Here is a 22094-nt window from a genome sequence, read left to right on the forward strand (position 1 = left end):
TTATTTAAAGAAGTAACCCACTCCTCTACAAAAGCTGCACGAGGTGATGTTGCCTTAGATCCCTCTGAAATAAATTTTTAAGTGTTTTTCTTTTCTACTGTAGAAGGTCCCATGGAGTCTTTTTGATAAGTTTATGGAGAAAGAAACCAGCAGAACAACAGTGCCGGAGCTCAACAGTAACACGGGCAGATTAGGTCCCGCAGGCCAGCTGCCTGCTACAGAAAGCCTCAGCTGGTCTACAGGGGGAAAAAAAAAAAAACACACAAAAAAACCAACCAACCACCAAAAAAAAGAAAAAAGAGAGGATAGAAAATATTTTTCTTCACTAATTCCCTTTAGCTGGGGAGTCTTTTGGGAGTCCACGCCTGTATGCAGCAGCATGCCAGAGCTCACAAGGAGACATAAAAAGGTATTTTAAAGTCCAACAGAAAGCTTTAAGAATTTGGGACGTAAGCAAGACAGCTACCTTACAGCTGGATCCAGATTTGTCTGTTTTGAATAATCTTATGAATTCTTCATACTAACGGAGGAACGCCTTCAGTACGGGCAAGATTAAAACAGCAATTACAGTGACAGTGATTAGTTAATCTCCATACTCTGGAAGCATTAAAACACTGCAGGTATTTTACCTTGCTCATTAATCACCGCTTGGGTGACGGCGGGTTCTCGCTGTGTGTAATGCCTCTACATTAATGGCACTATAAGGTATTTCTTTTAACATCTAAACGCTCTATTATGAAATGGCATTGAGATGCTGGACAGGGCGGGAACTGGGGCTTTCAGCACAGCTGAAACGCCTGGGCTGGGAATATTTTCTATTCGAAGCAACGTTTGTTTCACAGGAGCAATAAACCCCATTGGAGCAGCGCACGTTTCGTGGGGTTGCGAAGTTTCGTGTGGTTCAGGTGCCGAGAGGTCAGCCCCAGGGAAGGCACTGCCCAGCAGGTCCCATCACGTACAGCAAACAGCATTCATGGCGAGTAGAAAAATCACACGGTATTTATTTCCACCATACGACAAGCATTTCAAGGATACATACAGCAGTCCAGTGGCATATACAAACGTATGACTGAGACAGCGTCACACTCGAGCCAGAGCACCCTGTTCCAGTCCACTTCTGCTGACTGCTTTTCTCGGTTGGTACTCAGAAGTTCCCACTGCCAGTAGTAAAGTCCACCCTCCAGGCACAGTGAGCAAGTCGTTCAACTGATAATGTGCATGGAGCATCAGTAGTGAAGAAATCCAGAAGTGTTCGTTTTTACTCACATGCCCAAACGTAGCAGTTTTGTTTCACACAAGAAGTTCAGTGCCTGCAGTTCAAGCACAGTGTTTAATCTCAGGACACTAGCCATTGAGAAGAACAGTTGATTGCACCACAAATAACAAGCAACACCTCGTTGTCTAGCATGGAACATGTCCCCAGAGGGATTTTCCCTTTGCTAGGCAATCCGCCACAGAGCAGATGATGTTTGTAACGTATCACTTGTCATGCTAAGACGTTAACAGCAATGAGATGGGTCAAGTCAGAAGTCAGTCGTCTTCCCAACACCACCCAGCTGGATCCACTTCACTTCTGCTCCTCGCGTTGGCTTGATCGCGTGTCACAACGGTTTGTGAATCACGGCCACACCTGTTATAGGAATGGACAGACACAGTTATCGTAGGAGCAGCTCTGGGCTGCAATGTGGCTAAGATCATCCTGCAAAGCCAAAGACCAGCAACAGGCGGGCAGAGAGAGAGGTGTCTACTATTTCTACGGAAGTTTCCTCTACTGAAAGCAAACATAAAACATACAAAACCATAAGATTAAAGCTTTGGGAGGCACGGCTCCCAAGCTTACGAATGAGCCCAGCTGTTGCCAGCTCTCCCACTGACTATTTACCTGCGTAACTTCTCCCCGTGCTCATGCTGGTAGGTAATAACGTCCACTTGTCTGTGATGGGGTTGTAGTATTCCACCGAGGCCAAATTGCAGGAACCATCATCTCCTCCCACCACGTAGAGGAGACCATTCACCGCGCACACACCTCAAAGCAGAGCGCAGATGGTTAGACACGGGCTAACTTAACTCATCCCCCATGACATGTCGCCTGCCACGTACTGATTCATTCCCAAGCAGACACCTCATCTTCCATTTTCATCCCTTTCTTACAATACTGATCACTTACAGCACTAGCACGTTAGTCGCGTTGAAAACCACACAGATAACTGCAGCCAAACGTCACAGAAAGGCTTCTTGTGGTTACCTGCATTTCTTCTACACATATTCATGTCTGCTACTTGTTTCCAGGTGTTTGTTCCTGGATCGTAGACTTCCACGCTCTTCCTTACTAAGGGACCGTCGTGCCCCCCGGTAGCGTACAGCAGCCCGCTGAGAACACCAACACCTGCCAAACAGAGCCCAGCGTTAGCCAGACATACAGGGGAAAGGGCTGCATGTCCCTGGATCTTCTGCTTGGCCTCTCCAAGGCATTTCCGAAACATGGGCCACACGTGCCTCAGGATCACCTGGGTCAACTCTCCACCCAGCCAGCGCGTGGCACTACAGCAGGCCGGCACAGTAACCCCTGGCAGGCGTCCTGTCTTTCAGGGCTGTGCCCCTTCTCAGGTAGATCTTAGTCCATCTGAGATCAATAGTCTAGTCCCACAACATTCCTCTGCCTTTATTCAGTCTCTTTGGACTGACTTGTTCGCTCTTCCCTTTACCTCCCTGACCGCTGCATCCCACCCCAGCTCACCCCTATCTGCCCGATCTTTTCCGCCACGGGGCCCTTTGCTTTTAGCCTGATTCCCAACTCCAGGAGCTTTTTATTTTGTTTTTCCTGCTGCCTTTGTGCCACATGGCTTCATCCCTTGGACACTCTTCCTCTTCTCGACAATTTATGGATTCCAGGTCTTGAGGCTGCCGCTGGGTTCCTCTCCCCCCACTCCTCGACTCGTGCCCCCAAACGTGGCAGCAGCACTTGGCACAGAAAAAGGGCCCCCAAGGCCACCTTCCCAGCCACTTCTGCAGGCCTCTGGCTCAAACTCTGTGAATGACAGGGATCTGAAGGGTGCTTCTGCTTAATATTAAGCAAATTAATTAATTAAAACGTTCACCAATCCGTGAGAGTTAAAACTTCCAGCAACATTTCTTCGTTAATAGGTTCAAAGACCTCTATTAAAATTAACAAGGTGGGATGTTAGTAAAACCGAAACATAGAACCGAATTGCATCATTTCAACCTCACAGGCATTAACCAGCAGGACGGCCCCTGCGCCGTGAAGATGGACTCGTGCGGACAACTGAGGGAAAGGCACAGAGACGGAAAGGCGTGAGCAGGGCAGAGGGGCCCTGCCAGCGTAAAACTGACAGGTTTTCAAGTTGGGTCCCGTGCAAACGTCTTTCCTCTTTGCCACGTGCAGCACAGAGAAAGGCGACTACAGGAGCAGTGCTGCGACGGTGAGCCAGAGAGAGCAGGCTTGGGAGCTCCTGCGCCACAGGAACATCTCCTAGTGGTATGTCACATCCCAAAAATACGATGCGTCACATTGCTCCGAGTCTTGCCACGGTCAGCAGAAGCATGGACCACAGCAGCCACCACGTTCCACCTGAGGGATGGCAACACAAGGTGGAAGAATCCGTCTGAGCATTATTGCTCCTCCACCACCCAAAAATGGACCAATGCCTAACCAAGACCAACCAATGAATTAAAACTCCAGCAGGCACGCCATCGTTTGGGGACAGGAAAGCTGCTGCAGGGCTACCACCATCACCTTTCTCTTCTCCAGATTTTCTTAACTTGCTACTGCTGGGTTTGGCTTTGACCAGGTGTTGAAATCCCAACGTGACATTGGGATTCATGATTCATCTCTGGAAAACACTGGTAATTAATCTCTAACTGCCATAAATATCCACCTTATTGGGTGAAATCGTCAATCTGGTTGAGGTACTCCAATGTGCACCATCCAAGAAGAGCAGAACGTGTCCCAGCACATATCCTGGCCCCAGGGCTGGTGCCTCCCAGTTGACTGGGGAATGGGAACTCATTTAGCTGGTGAGGAAAGCCGACCCTGTCTAAGCCCAGCAGTCTGGGGTTGCTACTCCTTAGCATTTGACTATATTCAGCTGTTAGCAAAAATTTTACACTTAAATAATTTAATTAGTAAACTAATTTAAGCAAGTAAGAGAGTAAAAGAGTCAGAAACACTCTCAGGCTTTTCCACCTAAAACTGCCTCCCTGTACGGCAAGACAGGGCACACATGGATGGGACGTCCCTGCCAGGAGGGGAAAGCCCAGCAAACCCAGCACCCGCACACCCACACAGCCCCAGTGCCTGGATTGGGGTCACCCTGGGGACTTGGGGACACCTGCCCTCACCTCCGCTAGATGTCAGCATCGGAACGGCGATGCCGGCAGCTCGGAGCACGGTTTCATTTATGGAGCTGTACGATAGATCGTGCTGCAGCACCGGGAGTGGCACTGGGCAGTCCCCTCCCCGGTGCCTGCTGGAGGGGCATCTGGGTGACAACCAGAACTTGGGCAGCTCAGCGTTCGGCTTGGGAACAGAAAACAGCAAGGCTATTTGGCTGGCAAGTAAGAGCATCCCTAATACCGGACTTGCCCTGTGGAGATGTACTTGCGAAGCAGTGCTCGGAACAGTGTGTTTCAAAGAAAATTCACTAAAATCCACCTCTGTTTGTTGTGTTTCAATATACTGTCAACAACATGAGATGCTCACTCTCTTCTCCTATAAGGTTGCACTAGGCGAGGTTTAAGCATCAAGCAGATACTAAAAACCTCTTCAACTGAATTCAAACCAACAGTGTGTGACCATATTTGCCTCACCTGGAGTTATGGAAAAGGTATTAGAGCGAGGAAAGAATGACGGTGTGTGGAGAGAAGCCTCTCAGATGCCCAGGTCAGAAGGAAATTCCCACCACAGCTTACCCTGCAGGGTTATCTCAGCCCCCACGCAAAGGGCAGCCTCTGGGCTCGGCTACCTCTGGGCAACTGCCACTTCGGCTGTTGTACGACGAGAACTGCACAATCTGACATCAGGGAGGACCCAGTGCACACACTGAGCCATAGGACCAACACTCACACGTTCCCTTTCAGCTGAAGATGATTTTAAGTGCAATGGATAAGAGCTTTTGTCCCTCTGGGAAAGCAACAGCCACAGAGAGGCCAAGTGCCTACCTGACATGACATCACGTAGTAAGTCAGACACCATCAAGACTCGAATATAATCCTTTTTTAACACGTCCGTTCCTCTAATCTTCCAGATCACCAATTCTCGCCAGCAAAAGGTACGCTAAAGACTAGCTTAGCAGGGGCAATCCGAGATGAATTTTGTTACCACATCACCAAGTGCAGATGTGCTTTGTGCTGCAAAGCACCCACTGGATGCTTGCAGAGAAGGTCCACAAGGAAAATCCATCTGACAGCCCCCAAAGGACAGGAGAGGAGGAGGTGCAGCTTGGCTTTCCAGTCCCCGGCTGAGCCTGCAGCTGGCGATTTGGAAAGACACCTCTTTGCTTACAAGTGAGATGCACCTGTTAGCGAGGCAACTTAGAAACACTGAACATTATTTCATTAATCCAGAAATTAATTTCAATTTGGCAGATTTTAACGAAGTCAGGAGAGCTGCTGAGAGCTTCCAAGCAATTATGGATTCTCCCCTCATGGGAAGGAGCGGGAAATAACAGGTTGCACTTGCCAGCCCCGCAATGCCAAAACACACTTCTCCTTCCTTTCCGTGAGCAGAGGAGAACCCAGCGACCAGCCACTCTTGAGAACACATCTCAGAGCCAGTACCTGCACCGCTGCGTCGCGTGCTCATGTCAGCTACGTAGGTCCATTCGTTCGTGGCTGGGTTATACTGCTCGACGGTACTAAGGCACTGACGGGACGCTCCATCGTAACCCCCCACGGCATAGAGCTTTCCTGGAAGAGACACACATCAGCATTACAGCTAGGACTGGCTGATGTTACCATCATGCCTGACAGCCCCAGGTGAGGACAGATCCTGGCTGAGGGAGGCCCTGGGAGACGTGCCTAAACCTGCTGGGACGCCTGGGGAAAATCCTAGCGAAAGGATCTGAGGTAGACTCGCAGACAGGCGGGACTGTTTTTAAGCTGTTAAAGCTGTCAACTAAGACAAGGAAACAACACAACACAATGGCTTAATTAGAAACCAAAAGCCCAGAGGGTTTTCCAAATGACTTGTTGGCCCAGGAGAAGAAGTAACATCAAAGCATGCTCTGCTGACGGAGTGTTTCCTCCTGTTCAGGTGCCACACGGCAAGGTGTGCTGTCAAAGGTTGATACTGTACATTAATTACAATATCACATGAGCAATAAATACGCAATAGCCTCTTATGTTAATATAATACCTGCATGGAAACCTAGACTTGATTTTGAAGAACCTGGGCCAAATCAAAACCAAGCAATGCTGCTAGCACAGCTGAGGCCAGCCTGCTCACTTGTGCCAAGTGACCACAACATAGAAGATACCACGGGGGACCCTCACAGCATGGAATACCTGTCCCTCCTTACCTCGACTCAATGAAAGCTGAATAACACACACCTAATGAGACCAGAGAAACATGATCAGATGCCACCAGACCACACCACGCATGAAACAAGACTGATGCTCCACCATGTCCTCTGTTCATAGGCCTGACTGATACTTTCTCCTTTTCTCCTTGTATTGTCCATCAGCTTGTTTTGCATTTAAGGCAGTAAACCCTCTGGGCAGAGAGGGTGTCTTTGCGCTTCTTTAGAAGCACCTAGCACAAAGGCATTAAGGTTGAAGATCAGGCCTCCTAGACACTACAACAAACAACCATTAACAAAGTTCAACAAATATGTAGGAAAATTCTAACTCAAATTTTTGTATAAAACCCATGAATAAGACCAATCTTTAATCCATAACAGCAGAGCCTGGCCAAAAATGAGCTATGCAACTCTTAGGTTGGAAAAGACCTTTAATATCATCGAGTCCAACCATTAATGTTGCACTGCTAAGTCCACCACTAAACCATGACCCTAAGCACCACATCTACCCATCTTTTAAATACCTCCAGGGACGGTGGCTCAACCATTTCCCTGGGCAGACTGTTCCAATGCTTGGCAACCCTTTCGGTGAAGAAATTTTTCTTAATAGCCAATCTAAACCTCCCCTCGTGAAACTTGAGGCCATTTCCTCTTGTCTTATCACTTGTTACTTGGGAGAACAGACCAAGCCCCACCTCGCTACAACCTCCTTTCAGGTAGTTGTAAAGAATGATAAGGTCTCCCCCTCAGCCTCCTTTTCTCCAGACTAAACAATCCCAGTTCCCTCAGTGGCTCCTCACAAGACTTGTGATCTAGATCCTTCACCAGTTTCATTGCCCTTCCCTGGACACGTTCCAGCACCTCTTGTAGTGAGGGGCCCAAAACTGAACACAGTACTTGAGGTACAGCCTCACCACTCCTGAGTACAGAGGTACAATCACTCCCCTAGTCATGCTGGCCACACTTTCTCTGATACAAGCCAGGATGTTGATGGCCTTCCTGGCCAACAGGGCACACTGCTGGCTCATACTCTGACAGCAGTCGACCAACACCCCCAGGTCCTTTTCCACTGGGCAGCTTTCCAGACACTCTTCCCCAACCCTCTAGCGCTGCATGGGGTTGTTGTGACCCAAATACAGGACCCGGCAGTTGGCCTTGTTGAATCTCATACCATTGGTCTCAGCCCATCGACCCAGCCTGTCCTGATCCTTCTGTAGAGCCTTCCTACCCTCAAGCAGATCAACACTCCTGCCCAACTTGGTGTCATCTGCAAACTTACTGAGGGTGCACTCGATGCCCTCGTCCAGATCATTGATAGAGATATTAAACAGAACAGGCCCCGATACTGAACCTTGGGGAACAGCACCTGTGACCAGCCACCAACTGGATTTAACTCTATTCACCCCAACTCCTTGGACCTGTCCTTCCAGACAGTTTTTTTACCTAGTGAAGAGTATGCCTGTCCAAGCCCTGAGCCTCCAGTTTCTTCAGAAAAATGCTGTGGGAAATGGTGTCAAAAGCTTTGCTAAAGTCTAAGTAGACAACATCCACAGCCTTCCCCTCACCCACTAAGCAGGTCACCTTGTCATAGAAGGAGATCAGACCAGGTTAGTCAAGCAAGAACTTGGACTCCCACCAGCAGTTATCATCTACAGTCTTACGCTTTTGCATCCTCCTGTTTCCCTGATGCTTGCAAGGCTCCAAGAACCAGCCAGGTCTTTTCTTTCTCCCTCAGCTCCACTCATGGCCTCCTCAGTCTGTGATCATTAGGAGATGTCTGCAAGGATCAGGTTTACAACTGTGCTCCTCCTGCATCTTCCTGTCTCTATAAACATTTCAAACTCTTATTTGTGCTTCAACACGCTCAGTGTTAGTCAACGAATCAAGGCAAGAGTGCCAGACCAAGCAAGACAAGATAAAGTTCCCTGGCTGGCATCAATTATTAGATATTTTCAGCACCCACAGACATCAGTTCAATCTTCATCACATTCAGACGAGCATTGTGGAATAACTACAGGCTGCAGCTTGTTCCCTCTACCAATACGATCGACTCTTCTTCCCCATCACACACCCTCCCTTTTTTCTTTTTTTTTATTATTGACTCCATGTGCAACACTTATTTGCACTTTCAAACAAAGCAAAGGAAAAGGATTTCATGTGTCTCCAGTAGAAAACCTGTCCACAGAAATGCATCTCTCAGGGATGTACTTGATATTCGTCTCACATTCAAATGACTGACCCACTTTAGCAAATCCCACTGACTACCAGCAGCCCAGCGCCTCACAAGCATGGGCCAGTTTTGAAGGAGACGCTTCTAAAACATGCAAATTTAGCACAACCACCGCTATTTATTCTGACTTTATCTCCCTCCTTCTCGAATAAACACATTTCATGTACATAAACACATTGCACATATTTCCTATTCACACAGGTCGAACTGAACCACTTCAAAGCGCAGTTTATAACCAGGCTCGTGCCAGCGGCTGCTCCGCACTGTACTAATTGGAAACTGCTACGCCACGCTAAAGACGAGGTCACATAAAACCTTTCACTTGCTTCAGAATTGATTTTGCTAAAGGAAGAAACGGTTCCCAGTTAAACTGTTCTTTCTCCTGGAGTCAAACCAAGCTGCTCAGTTCCAGCTCACTCGAGTTTGGTGCTGACACATCGGTGCCAACAGCCGCCGCCATCCCTCCAAGCATCCTCTCCACCCACCTCGCTCCCGCGTTTGCTGTCATCAGTCCCTGCTCATTTACAAACCAGAGCAAATCGTGCCGTGCGTGCCGGCAAGCCTGATGTCAATAAACACAGGTTTTAGTATTCCTGCCAAACCGCCAGCTTGGGGCTGTGGGACGAACTATGCTCCTGTTTCTCTCACTGAGCAGATTTTCTGTGATGGGTACTCCATCCACGCAGCATCTGCTGACAGCAACAGCATACACCGCACAATACCATTTGCTTTCACCAGCCAGAAGCAGCCCAGGAAGAATAAGGATTCAAAGAAACCTGCACACACCTGACGGCATTCAGAGGAGGCACGGGCTGGTCTGATACAGGTCTGAGGCTCTTAGAAAGCTACACGTGATTTTTCACTAAGATAAAGAGGAGAATGGAAAAAGCTGCCGCGATTACATCATATAAAATAAATCTTTACGAACTGAAGATAGTCTAGAGAACAGTTCCTGCCATTGCCTTCTATTGCACTTAACCGTTCAGGCTTCTGTTTGACACAGTAACGTTTGCTGGATGGAAATGGCTGATTTTCTTACCCTCCACAACTCCAACTCCAACACTGCTTCTTCTTGTGTTCATGGGAGCCACAAAAAACCACTCATTGGTTTTATAGCTATAGGCCTCAACTGATGCCAGACCTAGTTAAAAAGGGGATACACAGGTTTTCTAATTAAAAAAAAAGAGAAGAAAAAAAGATTGGTGTTGCACTTTCATCCGTCTTCCACCTCCTCCCAAGCCCGTAATTCCCCCCACAATCCTGCAACCCCATTTTCTAGTCCCTTGCCTTTTAGCCTGGGGCCAGCATGTCAACGCCACTTCGTCAGCAGCTGGAAAAATTGTGGCCCCATGGCCTCTGCCCTGGGACTGCTGCCCCCCCGATGTGCTGGGGACACCAAGGAGGAGCAGAGTCCAGATTCCAAGCCCAGAAGTCCCATGTCCTTTCGAGCATTACAAAACATCCATGCAAAGGTTTAAAAATTCTCCCAGACCCCGCTGCATTGTACTCATCACTAGCTGAATTAGTGCGTTTAGGGCTTAACCAAGTGGCAAAACTCTACAGCAGAGACAGAGGTGTGAATTTAAACACGCAGTTATGCCAAAATAAATCCCAGGCACACATACTCCGTAAGATGCCTTGCTGGCATTTTATTCATGTTGCTATGCAAAATTTAACTAAAACCAGGAAAAAAAGAAAATTTCAGTCCAGAATAAGCACAGTCATACAGAGAACAAGACTGAAAGATCTGTATCACTACAGAAAAAAAAAAAAACTAGGATGAGATACTCTGCAATTACTGATGGGTCAGAACGTGCATGCGGTTAGTTACAACACACAGTAAAACCAATCTCTGGCTCTTTCTCTACAAAATCATAGAGGAAGGGCACAGGAACCTCAACTAAAGCTCTGCAGTCTTTGCAGGGGTCTCTGAAAACATTTTTGGGGGTCAGGCACTGCCTGGTTTTTGCTCAGTCACCTACCAGTGCTGCCATCAAAGCCGCCCACCGCATACAGGAGATCATTGAGCACAGCGGCGCCTAAAGTGCTTCGTCTTTCCTGCATGCTGGCTATGGACGTCCACTGGTCCTTCACGCCATCGTACACATCAACCGTCCGTACCCTTAAAGATCCGTTAAAGCCCCCGACAGCATAAACATTGCCAGCCATAAATACCACACCTGGTAAAAGGAGAGAGAAAGATTTTACAGAGGTTTTACAAATAGTTCGGGAAGCGAGTATCATCAGACGTCTGTCGGGGTGTGTAAGACAGCGGGGGAGAGCAGAATGTGGGCAAGTCTTTGGCATTTTCTGCAGGTTAAGAGTATTGGAGCCAAGTATGATGAAACACACGTGTCATATGGAAGGTGACATGCACATAAATACACAGCAACATAAGGCACAGATGGATTTCACACCTGAATGAGTAATTTTCTGAGCCAGAGAGGACACCAAATGGTGATCCGCATTCACAGCCCTCTCAGATGTCTTCAGAGTAACGCTCCCAACTTACAGATCTGTTCTCCATCACCCACTTCCTCAGCACTGAGAGGGCCTGACTCAGCTCCTTTGATTTTCACTAGGAAACCAGCACAGAAAGCTGGATCCCCATGAACTGCCAGGCGAGCAGGACGGGAGGAGGACGGGAAATATTGACCGAGTAGCAGCCAGGAGAGAGAGGTGATGAAGGGGAGACAGTGGCTACGGAGGGCAGACAGGCAGGAGCAACTCCTGAAGGAGAACGATACGCGTGTGCAGGGGAAGAGGAGGAAGGAAGGGCAAAAACAAAGAGCTGCTTGAGGCCGGGGGCACAGAGGAAGGCTGAAGGGACAACTGAGGACATCCATCCAGCCCTGCAAAGCTGCACCGGGAAAACAAAAAAGGTTACAGCAAGCATTCCCGTTACCTGCTCTGCATCTCCGGGAGGGAAGCTCAGCAACCTGATCCCACCGCTCCTCCTCAAAATCATAGCACTCCACACTGCGAATGGCCTTGGGCGCTTGCCCACCCACCACGATCATCACCTGGAGAGGGAAGACGAGAACTAGAAAACCTCAGATACCAGCTCAGGCAGCTGCTCTCTGCAGAGAAACCGTCACCACAACCTGGTAAGAGCAGCTGCCAAAAACATTCTGCAGGCCTGCTAAAAGCCTCTGCAGCAGGGGAAGAAGTTCTCTCCAATTTAATGCATGCTAAATATTTCAGCCTCCATTAGCTCTTCCTCACCATTTCCATGGTGGGCAACCTGCCCTGTTTCCCCTTGAAACACAAAACCGCTTTGCACCACGGCACACGCACGACTCACTGCAGAAGTATTTTGAAGCAAAGAAGATCCCAGCGTAATTTCCAGAGCCAGCCCACTGTTTAGTTATTATCTATCTCCATGGTGGTGCTAAAAATAATCTATGCCACTTAGCAAATAAAACCTGACAGCTGGATTGCCACCTGCGGGGAAGACGACACTCGGGGCAATCACCAGGACTATTAAGACCCAGGGTGCTGGGCTGGTGAAGGAAGTGATTTGTCAGCTTCATTAAGGCTTTTGGCTGCAACATGTATTGACGCAAATCCAGTAATTAAACCCTAAATTCCTTACAGATAGGGAAGATCAATGTGAAGGTGATCAAGAGCAATCAGGAGTGCAAGAACTGCTCTGCCGGATGAGGCTAAAGGTCCGTCCAGCCCCAGACACCATTCCCAGCAATGGCAAGCAGAGGATGCTGGTGGAAAAGCGAGAAGACCTGGACGGCGTGCAGTGTGGTCCTTCCCAAATCTGCCCTGTCTGCCACCAGAAGACATACTCCCCATGGACTCGCTGACTTCCCCAGGGGTGGTGGTCCCAGGAGCCAACAGCTCAGCGCCCAAGGGCTGCCCATCGCTCCCAAGTCCCCCTCCTGGGTGCTGCGGACCAACGCATGCACAGGCGGCATCCAAACCACCTGCACCCACAAACAACTCAACCTGCACTTTGTTCTGAACACGTTTCTACCCTCCACAGCTATCAAGAGGGAGGATTTGCTCCCCTTAGCACAGCAAATCGGTAGGAGCAAACACTGCCCAGGACAATCTGATTTTTGCAAAGCCAAGGAGCTAGAAGCAAGATAACGGGGCTTCAAATCCAGTCAGAGAGTCAATGGGAAACTGGCTTTAGCCTCCACAAGTTGGCTGTGAGTAGACGAGGGGATAAGATCGTCACTCGAGGTCACTCAGGTAACGAGCTCAACTCCAGCCACAGTTGCTTTAAAAGTACAGAGCTAGGCAGCAATTTAAAAAATTTGAAGAGTATGAAAATAGTAGACTGCTCGATCTACAAAGATGAGAATGTGACATTAGAAAGCAAATTGAGTCTTAATTTGCAGCCTGACTACTAGTTGTGTAAGAGCCTTCCGTGGAAAGCTGCAGGGCTTCACACGATTACAGAATTAAGAGATTTCACAGCAGACAGTAATCCCTCATCAGCGGGACCAACTGACCAGATGAAAGTTTCTCAGTAACAGGATTGCTGGAAGATCATCACCTTCTCCCCTTTCTTTACAGTTAAAAAGAAGGGAGGGAGAGGCCTGCAGAAGATTTGGGTTTGTGCTCATAAGTCATGCTACAGAAGATGTTGAGAACTTCTATATAGGTTGTTGAGAAATTCTACTTCAGGTAGAAGTTCCGAACTCACTGTTTCACTGTTCATTTTCATCATTAACTACTTTAGTCCTTGAACAAGGGACACATCAGCCTTTCATGATACCCCCAAACCTGTGTTCTACCAACGTCATCTCAGCGCCAGCAGACAGAAAGGACGCAACGCACCAACACACTCTGCAGAACCACAATTTCCCAACGGACAGTTCAATATCTAAACAGCTGAATAGTCCCTCACAGCACAGACCTTGTACATCATCCCACAAACCACGCTCCCTATGACTTGTGCTTAGAAAAATAATACTTCTACATACACTGTGGTCTTGATGTCTTAAAATCTCTGAAATGCTTATTAGTAACTTCAGCGACAGGCTGTTGGGAGACATCGTGGCAAGCTGTGCTTAACTCTGGGGCATGGAGAAAACAGTTTCTGTTGTCATTTTTTTCCTTCACTAATAAAGTGGTGGCCAGAGCATCACACGCCTGTGGGATAATTGTGGGGAGTAACAAGGATTATTTATTCAGTAGCTGCTTTGAGTCTATTGAAAATTGCTACAGACATCCTGCCCACGGGTCTGGGTGCCGTTGTTTCCTGCTTTCCCGGCTTCCGATGATGGATACGGGAAAAGGAAAGACACCTACTGCGAACCTCCTCAGCAGGGCTCCAGGGCAGTGCTACGAAGCCAGCAGAAACCCTCCGAGTGCTGCAGGCAGCTGCCGCTGCCGCCCCACGGGTCAGCTGTTCCCAAGCCACAGCTCCAGGAGCAACAGCCCTTCACAAAAACCGCTTGTGGCCGACAAAATGCTTCAAGAGCAGACCCTGGCCCCGGGAGCAGAGATATTGCTCCTCCTAAGGGTTTAATCTAAGTTTATCCAACCTAATTATGTATCCTTGGTGGGCACAGGCAATACCAGAAGAGGGAGTAAACCACTTTGAAGAACAATCATGGAGTTAATGAGAAAACGCGGCAAGCACACAAGCTCCTTTCAAAGACAGAAAATGCCACCAGTAATAGGGTGTGAGGTGACACAAAGTGACAAATTCAGCTTACCTTTGGCAGGCTAACGGGAGTCCTCGGCTTTGTTCTGGGATTCTTTATCAGTTGCCTTTGATCCAGAGGAAGCAAATGATATTTCATGGCCTCGATAAGGAAGTCTTTACAGGTGTTGTTATTCTTGATTAAAGCTTCTTCTTCAACTGTCTGAGAACACGCACACACATGGAAGATCATTTAAACTGCAATACTTGGTGGCACAGGTCACAAGGAGCTTTGTAGAAAGAATGTGAAACCTGCAATTTCTCTGCCGAAGTGGCAACATTTAAAAAAAAAAATGCAGAAGACAAACACAGACTTCCAGCTCTTCCCAAAGAAACACAGGCAACAACATCCAAGCTTCTCGCTTTTTTCCAGCATCGCTGACAAGCAGCAGTGCTCACCCTCTGCCAGAGACTTGGCTCAGCAGAGAAAAATTCACCAGGAGTCTGGGTACAAAATCAGTAACTTCTGTGACTTGACTCTGTGACTTGAATTTTTAAGGAGACGCAATACCTTTTACTTGATCAGAAGATATAGTTGAGAGGAAAAAAAAAAAAAAAGCATGATGGGTTCATCTTGTGAATACCAATTTTATTTCAATTGTATTGATTTTTTTTAGACGTGTGATAAACACATAGCAGTTAAAGAGCCCATGTGCCAACACCTTCTTTGGGGATTCTCAGCTCATTGTCAAGGCCCAGATCCAGGAATTAATTTGTCAAGAACAATTTCTAAGAGAGCACCTCACCTGCCAGTCACACAGACCCATCCCTAGGCGCAGAACACATCTTAAGCCAAAGCTATCACACGTGACGTGTTCTCACCAAGCAAAATTTGCGTGTGCATCAAGGGAAAAAAAAACTGCACAAGCTTATAACACTACCACCTGGGTGTTTTCAGGGTGAAAAATCCCAACATATTAACTACTGAATGCTTCCACCACGAGAGGCAGGAGCTCCGCTCTCGGCACTGCCTGGCAGAGCACAGGCCACATTTACAAGAAGATTTCTGGGCACACACATCCATTTCAGAGTCCACTCACTTTTTCCTTTTATTCCTCCATTTACAAACTTAGCAACACGCTAAATTACCCATTTCAGGCACAAACAGCCCATTGATTAAGGAGCTACTGGCAGCTTAAGTGCAAGTATTAATTACTTATATGCGGACTAACCTGTACAAGATAATCTCTGGGCAAAAGGGGTAGGCGAACGTGCTCCATCAGTTTAGCCATGTGCTCTAGGCGAGATTCCTTTTCATAATTTATCCAAGAAATAACTGCTTCAAAAACCTACACAGATAAAAGTACAATTAAAGGGAGGAGAGAGAACGGGCTTGCAGAGTCACCTACCCAAAGTCAGCAGCATTGTGATTTTACACTATCGAAGGAAGGAGGTGCGAGATCTCTATCAAACCGATGAAAAAGTCATGACTATGCCCAGACTAAGCACCACGGTGGCAAAGAGCTGAGCTGACCGTGCATGTTATTAAGCAAATTCTCATCTAGATGTGCTGTATCACTCTCAAAGCTCAGCGTGTGTCCAGAACAATCATATATCTCTCGGACATTAATGCTGGAAGGCAGCCAGGAAACTTAATTAGCCTGCTGACATTTGCACCGGGCATTATTCATGAAATCAGCCACAACGATGACTCCTGATAACAGAGACCTCCCCTCCTGAAGGAGTCTGGCCACACCGTAAGTCACCATGCTCACGATCATATTTCATCACCGCACCAGTTCCCCCTACCCCCAAAAACCAAGAATTCTTCAGGACACGTCAACCCCAGGCGCAGGAAAACCCCTGTCTGGAGCCACGCAGGTGTTTCACCACTAGAAATAGCTGGATACTTCTGCAGGGAAGCAAGGGCACGCTGGACTTCTGGTCTGAACCAAAATCTAGTTTTACTCCCTGATCCAACCGGTTCAGATAAGCATCCAAACTTTGACTCCGTGACGAACGGCTCGCAAACAACCCCGTGCAGCAGGAGCCCCGCAGCGCCCCGCACGATGAGCAGACGTGGGCAGAAGCATCCTAGGTGGGCTCCTGCCTGAATATGCATGTGCTTCTCTAGCCGTGAGCCTTACTGCTCCCAGGAGAAAGGCCTAAAAATGTCACCAGGAGCGGGAAAGGCTTCCTGAGACACCCAGCAAGGCAAGGAGAGGGGCTGGTGCAGTCCCAGACGCTGCGCAGCAGGCTCTGCATCCTTGCAGTGGAGTTTCCCCGCACAGTCAGAATTAAATTCTGACCCTTAACCCACATCTACAGGCAAAATTCCCCAAGTGCCCTGGCTGCCCGGCTACTGGGGAATGCTGAGCACAGCCCCCTCCCGTGGACCCCGGCTGTCCCGTGCTTCCCCCCAAAAAGCATCGCTGGCCCTGCGCCCCGGCACCCTCGGCACGTGCCCGCGGTTTCAGCTTCCCCCCGGGGTCACCGAGTGGTCAGGCCAATTTGCAGAGATATTTTTTCCTTCTTTCCACCCCTCCCATGACTCCCCATGAAACCATTTCGTTCGGGCCAAGGTCACTAATTGGACAAAAATGAACCAGAACTGAGGGCACCATCTCTCAGTCCCCAATTGTTGCTGGCAAACGTATCTGCAGGAGGCACCAGCAGACGCGTCCTCCCACACAGGAGAGGCAGAACGGAAAGGGGTTTCTACCTCTTTCGCTGAACTGTATACTTTTAAAAAGCAGTAAAGCGCCAGCCTCATTTCCTATGCCAACAAATGCTCCTGCTGAACTGTTTGGAATTCAGGACACTGCGATGAGGATTTAAGCAACGCAACGGGGAGCCCTGTAATCAAACCCCAGCAAATGCAGAGGAAAATAACTACTGCAGAGCCTTTAAGTATTTTAAAATGAAAATAAACAAACAAACAAACAATTTCACTTGGGCTACAAGGCCTCTAAAGTGGAAATGAGGCTGTTGTGAGATTTTTAATTGCAAATGAGCGTGGAAGGAGCATAAAGCAAATGTTTAGCCAACAAACATGCTTTTCATTAATCCCTTCTGCACAAACGCTGAGCTCCAGAAGAGGTCACAGGACTGGGACGTACCCAGCTACAGACCAAGATGACAGTGGGCAAGTCTTAAAGGAAGGTGAAGCAAATGTGCACAAGGAATAAACTGCTTCCTCGGTGCAGGAGACCGCTCCTGAGTTAAGCATAATCTGGTGCTACCCTGCTGTGCCTACCCTAAAAATAACAGAATTATATTTTTTTTTAATTCAAATTCTGGCACTTCCATTAGCTCTGATTTGCAATTTTACGAGAAGAGGGGAAAAATCTTAATCCAAGACAGCAATATCTCTATTTAAAGGCCACATCTGTTTCCCCCACTGCCGTGCCCTCCCTCCGCACGCTGTGCCCGCTGCAGACCCCCGGCAGCTGCCGGGTTTTTCCAGCCATGCCAGACCCGCTGCCGGAGCGGGATGAAATGAAGCAATTACCCACACAGCTTAATTTAGCGCACAGGCACAGGCTGCATTAGTGGCTGGCACCTGCCTGGCTGTAGAGGAGCGGTTCCCAGCTTGGGAAAAGCAGGTTTCCCACTCTATGGAGTAGCAGGGTAAAAGCCTGGAATATCCCCTTTCTGCACACCCCCTAAGCCAAGAGCAACCCAGATGTTTTCCCAGCCTCTTCAGCCAAAAAGCCAGTTGTTAGATACTCCCAGCAGTGAGGGACCAAACTGTGCATCAGCTTCTACTGCATGATAAGGGCATGAAAGGATGAGTCGATTACTGGGCTCTTTTTAAAATCCCCAATCCAAAAACCCCAACCCTCTTACACATTTGTTTTGTCACCCTTCTGAGGTGGGAGGAGGCATTTCTCAAGGGCTGGAAGCGCCCTCCATTTCACACATCATTAGTAAATATGAACAAACGTGATTTTATTTTATTTTTTAAATACTTTTTCCTTGCTTTCATACACTGTAACAATTAAAGAGCCAATTAGGTCAGGTAAAGAAAGCCCTGATAAAACTGCCTTCAAAGTGCTCAGCTACAGCAAAAAGAGCAGGCAGGGACCAAAATAACCCTTTGCCCTGGGCCAGAAGGGCCTGGGAACCGGCAACAGCAAGGGGGAGAGAAGGGAGGATAATCTTTGAATAAAGGGGAAACGTTTTTAATTTTACAATTAAAATCGATTTCGATGGTAGCAGAGAATTTTGCAGTCTTGATGGCCTAGGGATATTAAGTATGCCACAGTCTGTTGGGGGTGAAGAATGTATTTTATTAGGGCAATGGGTATTAGTTGGGGGGTGGTAGAGGAAGGGGAGAACACACAAGTTCTTGGGCACACACGCCTGGTCTGGGAGCATTGTAAGGGCAACGCGTCCCTCCCTGCCCCTGTTACCTCCTGGCGCTGGTAGGACCCAGCTCTAACACTTCCCAGTGGCCCCCGGACGGGAACGCTCTGCCTCACGGGCTGCGGTGCACGTATGAGACACGGCAAGAGCAGGAACCTCTCATGAAACCTGGCTGTGACAATTCAGCTCTCAGATTTTCGAATCTATATTACCCCCCCCCAAAAAAAAATGCATGTATATTTCACACATTAGCAGATAGGAAGAACAAAGGTCAGGAAAACTGCTTCTCTGCCACCAAGCTAATACAAAGCAGCAGCCCAAGAGTCTGTGCTCAATTTTCAGCACTTCTTTGGACTCCAGCGCATATTTCATGTTTATGTCCCAATCCCATGCTCTGCCTCTCTCCTGTTATTCGTATCTGCTGTTTTGAACGTGCAGCTTATGCTTACATTTCCTTCCACTGCCCTGCGCTCTCAACTTTTACAATCAGCTAAAGAAATACTGGGTTTGATTGTATAAGGCTCAGATGAGGGAGGGAGCACTTTGATTTCTCTGGGCGCAAGGCCAGTAAAAGCTTTTTAACAATGCTGCACAGAACTGGAAAAATTGGTTACTAAACTTGCACTTCCCTTCGCAGGCTGCTTGGCTCACGCAAAGCGATTCTGCTGCGAGTTCGTGCCATTTGTTTTTCCCCCTTTTCTGGCCCTGCCTGTGTGGCACCTCCAGCACCCTGCCGAGACCCCACGCCTGCGGAAACGCGCTCCCGAAGCCTCCGCGTTTGCTGGCTCGGGATCGGAATGAAGCACCGCTGCATTCGCGCCCCACGCGGTGAGGGTTTTCTGGCAAGCTTTACGGTCCTGACGGGCCCAAGCACTCCTGTGTCTGCAGCCCGCAGGGGTTGAGCAGGATGGGTGCACAGCTCGGCCAGCTCAGAACAGACCAGCAGCACCAAGCACACCCAGGTCCAGCCTCATCCCACCAACAGGGATGCAACAGAGGTCCTGAATTTACGAGCCACACAATCCTCAAGCTCTCCTGTAGCCTCCCACAAGTGTCCATCTCCCCATAGAGCCAACTGAAGGACTCGAGGCATGTACCTCTCCCCAGGAACCCGCTGCAGGTCATGCAAGAAGCCCACACCAGACAACGGGGTTGGACCCGGTGTTCACCAAGTACCATAACCACCAGTCACCCTCACGGAATCACAGAACGGTGGGGGTTGGAAGGGACCTCTGGAGGTCATCTAGTCCAACCCCCTGCCAGAGCAGGGTCACCCAGAGCAGGTGGCACAGGAACGCGTCCAGGCGGGTTTGGAATGTCTCCAGAGACGGAGACTCCCCCACCTCTCTGGGCAGCCTGTGCCAGTGCTCTGCCACCCTCAAAGGAAAGAAGTTCCTCCTTCCCACGACAACAGACCACACAAGATGTGCTGAACATTTCAACCACAAAACAACCTCAACCAGTGCCTTTTTTCCCCTCTTCCATTAAAAACACTGATGATGCTAGAAAAAAGTTTCCTTCCTTCTTTTTGGTTGCGGGCCTGCTTTATTTGTTCTGTGCAACAGGAGCCAATACTCCTCACTCGCCTAATGAAATTCACTTTTTTTTGAGGTTTTATGGCAGGTAATATGAGCTTTACACCAACAGCAGATGGGAGGGTCCTAGTTTTCCAGAGAGGGAAGGTATTCAGTTCTGTCCCCCAGGGCTTTTGGAGGAGATACGGATCTGAGAATCATTACTTCCTACAAAGAACAACCAAGTGAAGGTCATTTTTATGCAGTTTTTAGGATTCACGTTATTTTTAATTTTCCTTTCCACATGAGCTCTGTTGGAAAATCGCCTCTAAAGAGCATAACGTGAGAACAGTTCCCGATGTAATATCTAGAAACATTGCAGCATTCATACATTCACTGTTGCTATACAATTTACTGTACCTTTTCTTCAGAGGAGACTGTGAGCTTGTCACTTGATATTAAACTGCAAACCTGGTCCAGACTAAGGCTAAGAAATTCTTCTCCTAGCATCACCTCAGGAAAGTGCTGCTCTGTTCAACAAATGAAAAGGGGGAACAGAAAATTATAATGAAATCCACGCTTTAAGTCAATGGAAGGACATTCAGAGAACTGCTATCATTACAGCTCTGAGCACCCGAGACAAACAATGCACCACAACTGCATGGCGGGACAGAAAAGGAAAATAGTCTCAGAGCAGGGTAAAGAAATCCGATGTTATTTCAAGTAACACAAGCCCCATGAGACACCTTCATAAATGACACTAAATGGGAACTTAACTTGCTGCAAAGGCACTAAGTACCTCGCAGTGGCAAATATGATCAGAAGTGGCAGCTGAGAGAAGTGAGAATGCCTTTCTAAAGCAGTATAAATAACCTGGCCACCTCCAGATTCGGTTCTTGCCCACTTCAACAAGCTAGACAGAACCAGATCTGCTCAACACCTGGATGAGGGACTCCAGCAAGGGTCCTTGATATTTGTAGGTACTCCAAGGAAAGGCACCTTTAGAATCAGCCAAACAGTCAGTTTGGGACACACACTCAGCACCAAATAGTGAGGGATCCCAGGGCATCCAGATGAATCTGTATGTGCAAGGGGACACACTGAGATGGACAAGGGGGAAGATCCTCATCCCATGCACACGCATGGGATCAGCTCTCCTCCTCTCCTTCCACCCTTTACTTCCTTCCCCCAAAACGTGTAGATTTAACCTTTCTCCTGCTCCAAACTCTCAGCTCCCCTCTTCCGCAGCATCCTTGCCCCTTTCCACTTAAGTCTGCAACTGAACTAATTTCTTTTTCTATCTTTTTGCCTCCAAATCCCTCCATGCTGTAACTTTGGGAGCCACTTGAAAACAAAATACACATCACTGCTTATCATTCCAAACAGGAAGGATTATCACCAATTGCAATGCAGGTCCAAAAGGATCAACAAATCTGTAAAGCTTTACATCTAGTCAAAGGGCACCAGGGAAGAATTACTTTCTAAAAAATAATTTCTATGTCAAAACCATTGTTAGCCACTTGCAGAGAAGTTTAGTTTTGCAAGCACTTGTGACAAATACATGCCGCTTTGGAGTATGGCTTTGACTCCATCTAGCTTTGACTGAAATACGGAAACATGAATCTCAGACCCTTTATCTGCAGCAGCTTTTTTCAAGCCCTAATCCCTTTAGATTGAGAAGCTCAGACTCATGTACCCAAAGATACATGCTCCTTCCGCAGCTCTCGTTGTCACCTCTGCAAAGTACTTTGCCTGCCAAAAAGCAGCACCCCAGGGACACAAGGTGGCATAGCTTCCAGAGAGGAGCTCCTTGGAGGTCGCACCTGAACAACTCC

At 48.1% G+C, this 22094-nt stretch overlaps 1 protein-coding gene across 4 annotated transcripts in view; it reads right to left on the minus strand.

The window, feature by feature from the left end:
- Positions 1–971: 971 nt before the first annotated feature.
- Positions 972–22094, minus strand: part of KLHL3 (kelch like family member 3) — a 52170-nt gene continuing 31047 nt past the window's right edge. For all 4 annotated transcript variants that reach the window (XM_074603876.1, XM_074603880.1, XM_074603877.1 and 1 more), the window contains 10 exons: positions 20680–20789; positions 15610–15726; positions 14451–14600; positions 11672–11789; positions 10749–10946; positions 9806–9907; positions 5797–5925; positions 2246–2386; positions 1883–2026; positions 972–1630 (listed from right to left, as the gene is read on the minus strand). In XM_074603876.1, coding sequence (XP_074459977.1) covers positions 1602–1630; positions 1883–2026; positions 2246–2386; positions 5797–5925; positions 9806–9907; positions 10749–10946; positions 11672–11789; positions 14451–14600; positions 15610–15726; positions 20680–20789 — 1238 coding nt within the window. In that variant the 3' untranslated portion in view covers positions 972–1601. The remainder of the gene's footprint in view (positions 1631–1882; positions 2027–2245; positions 2387–5796; positions 5926–9805; positions 9908–10748; positions 10947–11671; positions 11790–14450; positions 14601–15609; positions 15727–20679; positions 20790–22094) is intronic.

The sequence above is a fragment of the Larus michahellis genome, chromosome 11 (genome assembly GCF_964199755.1).
Source record: "Larus michahellis chromosome 11, bLarMic1.1, whole genome shotgun sequence".
Classification (NCBI taxonomy): Eukaryota; Metazoa; Chordata; class Aves; order Charadriiformes; family Laridae; genus Larus; species Larus michahellis.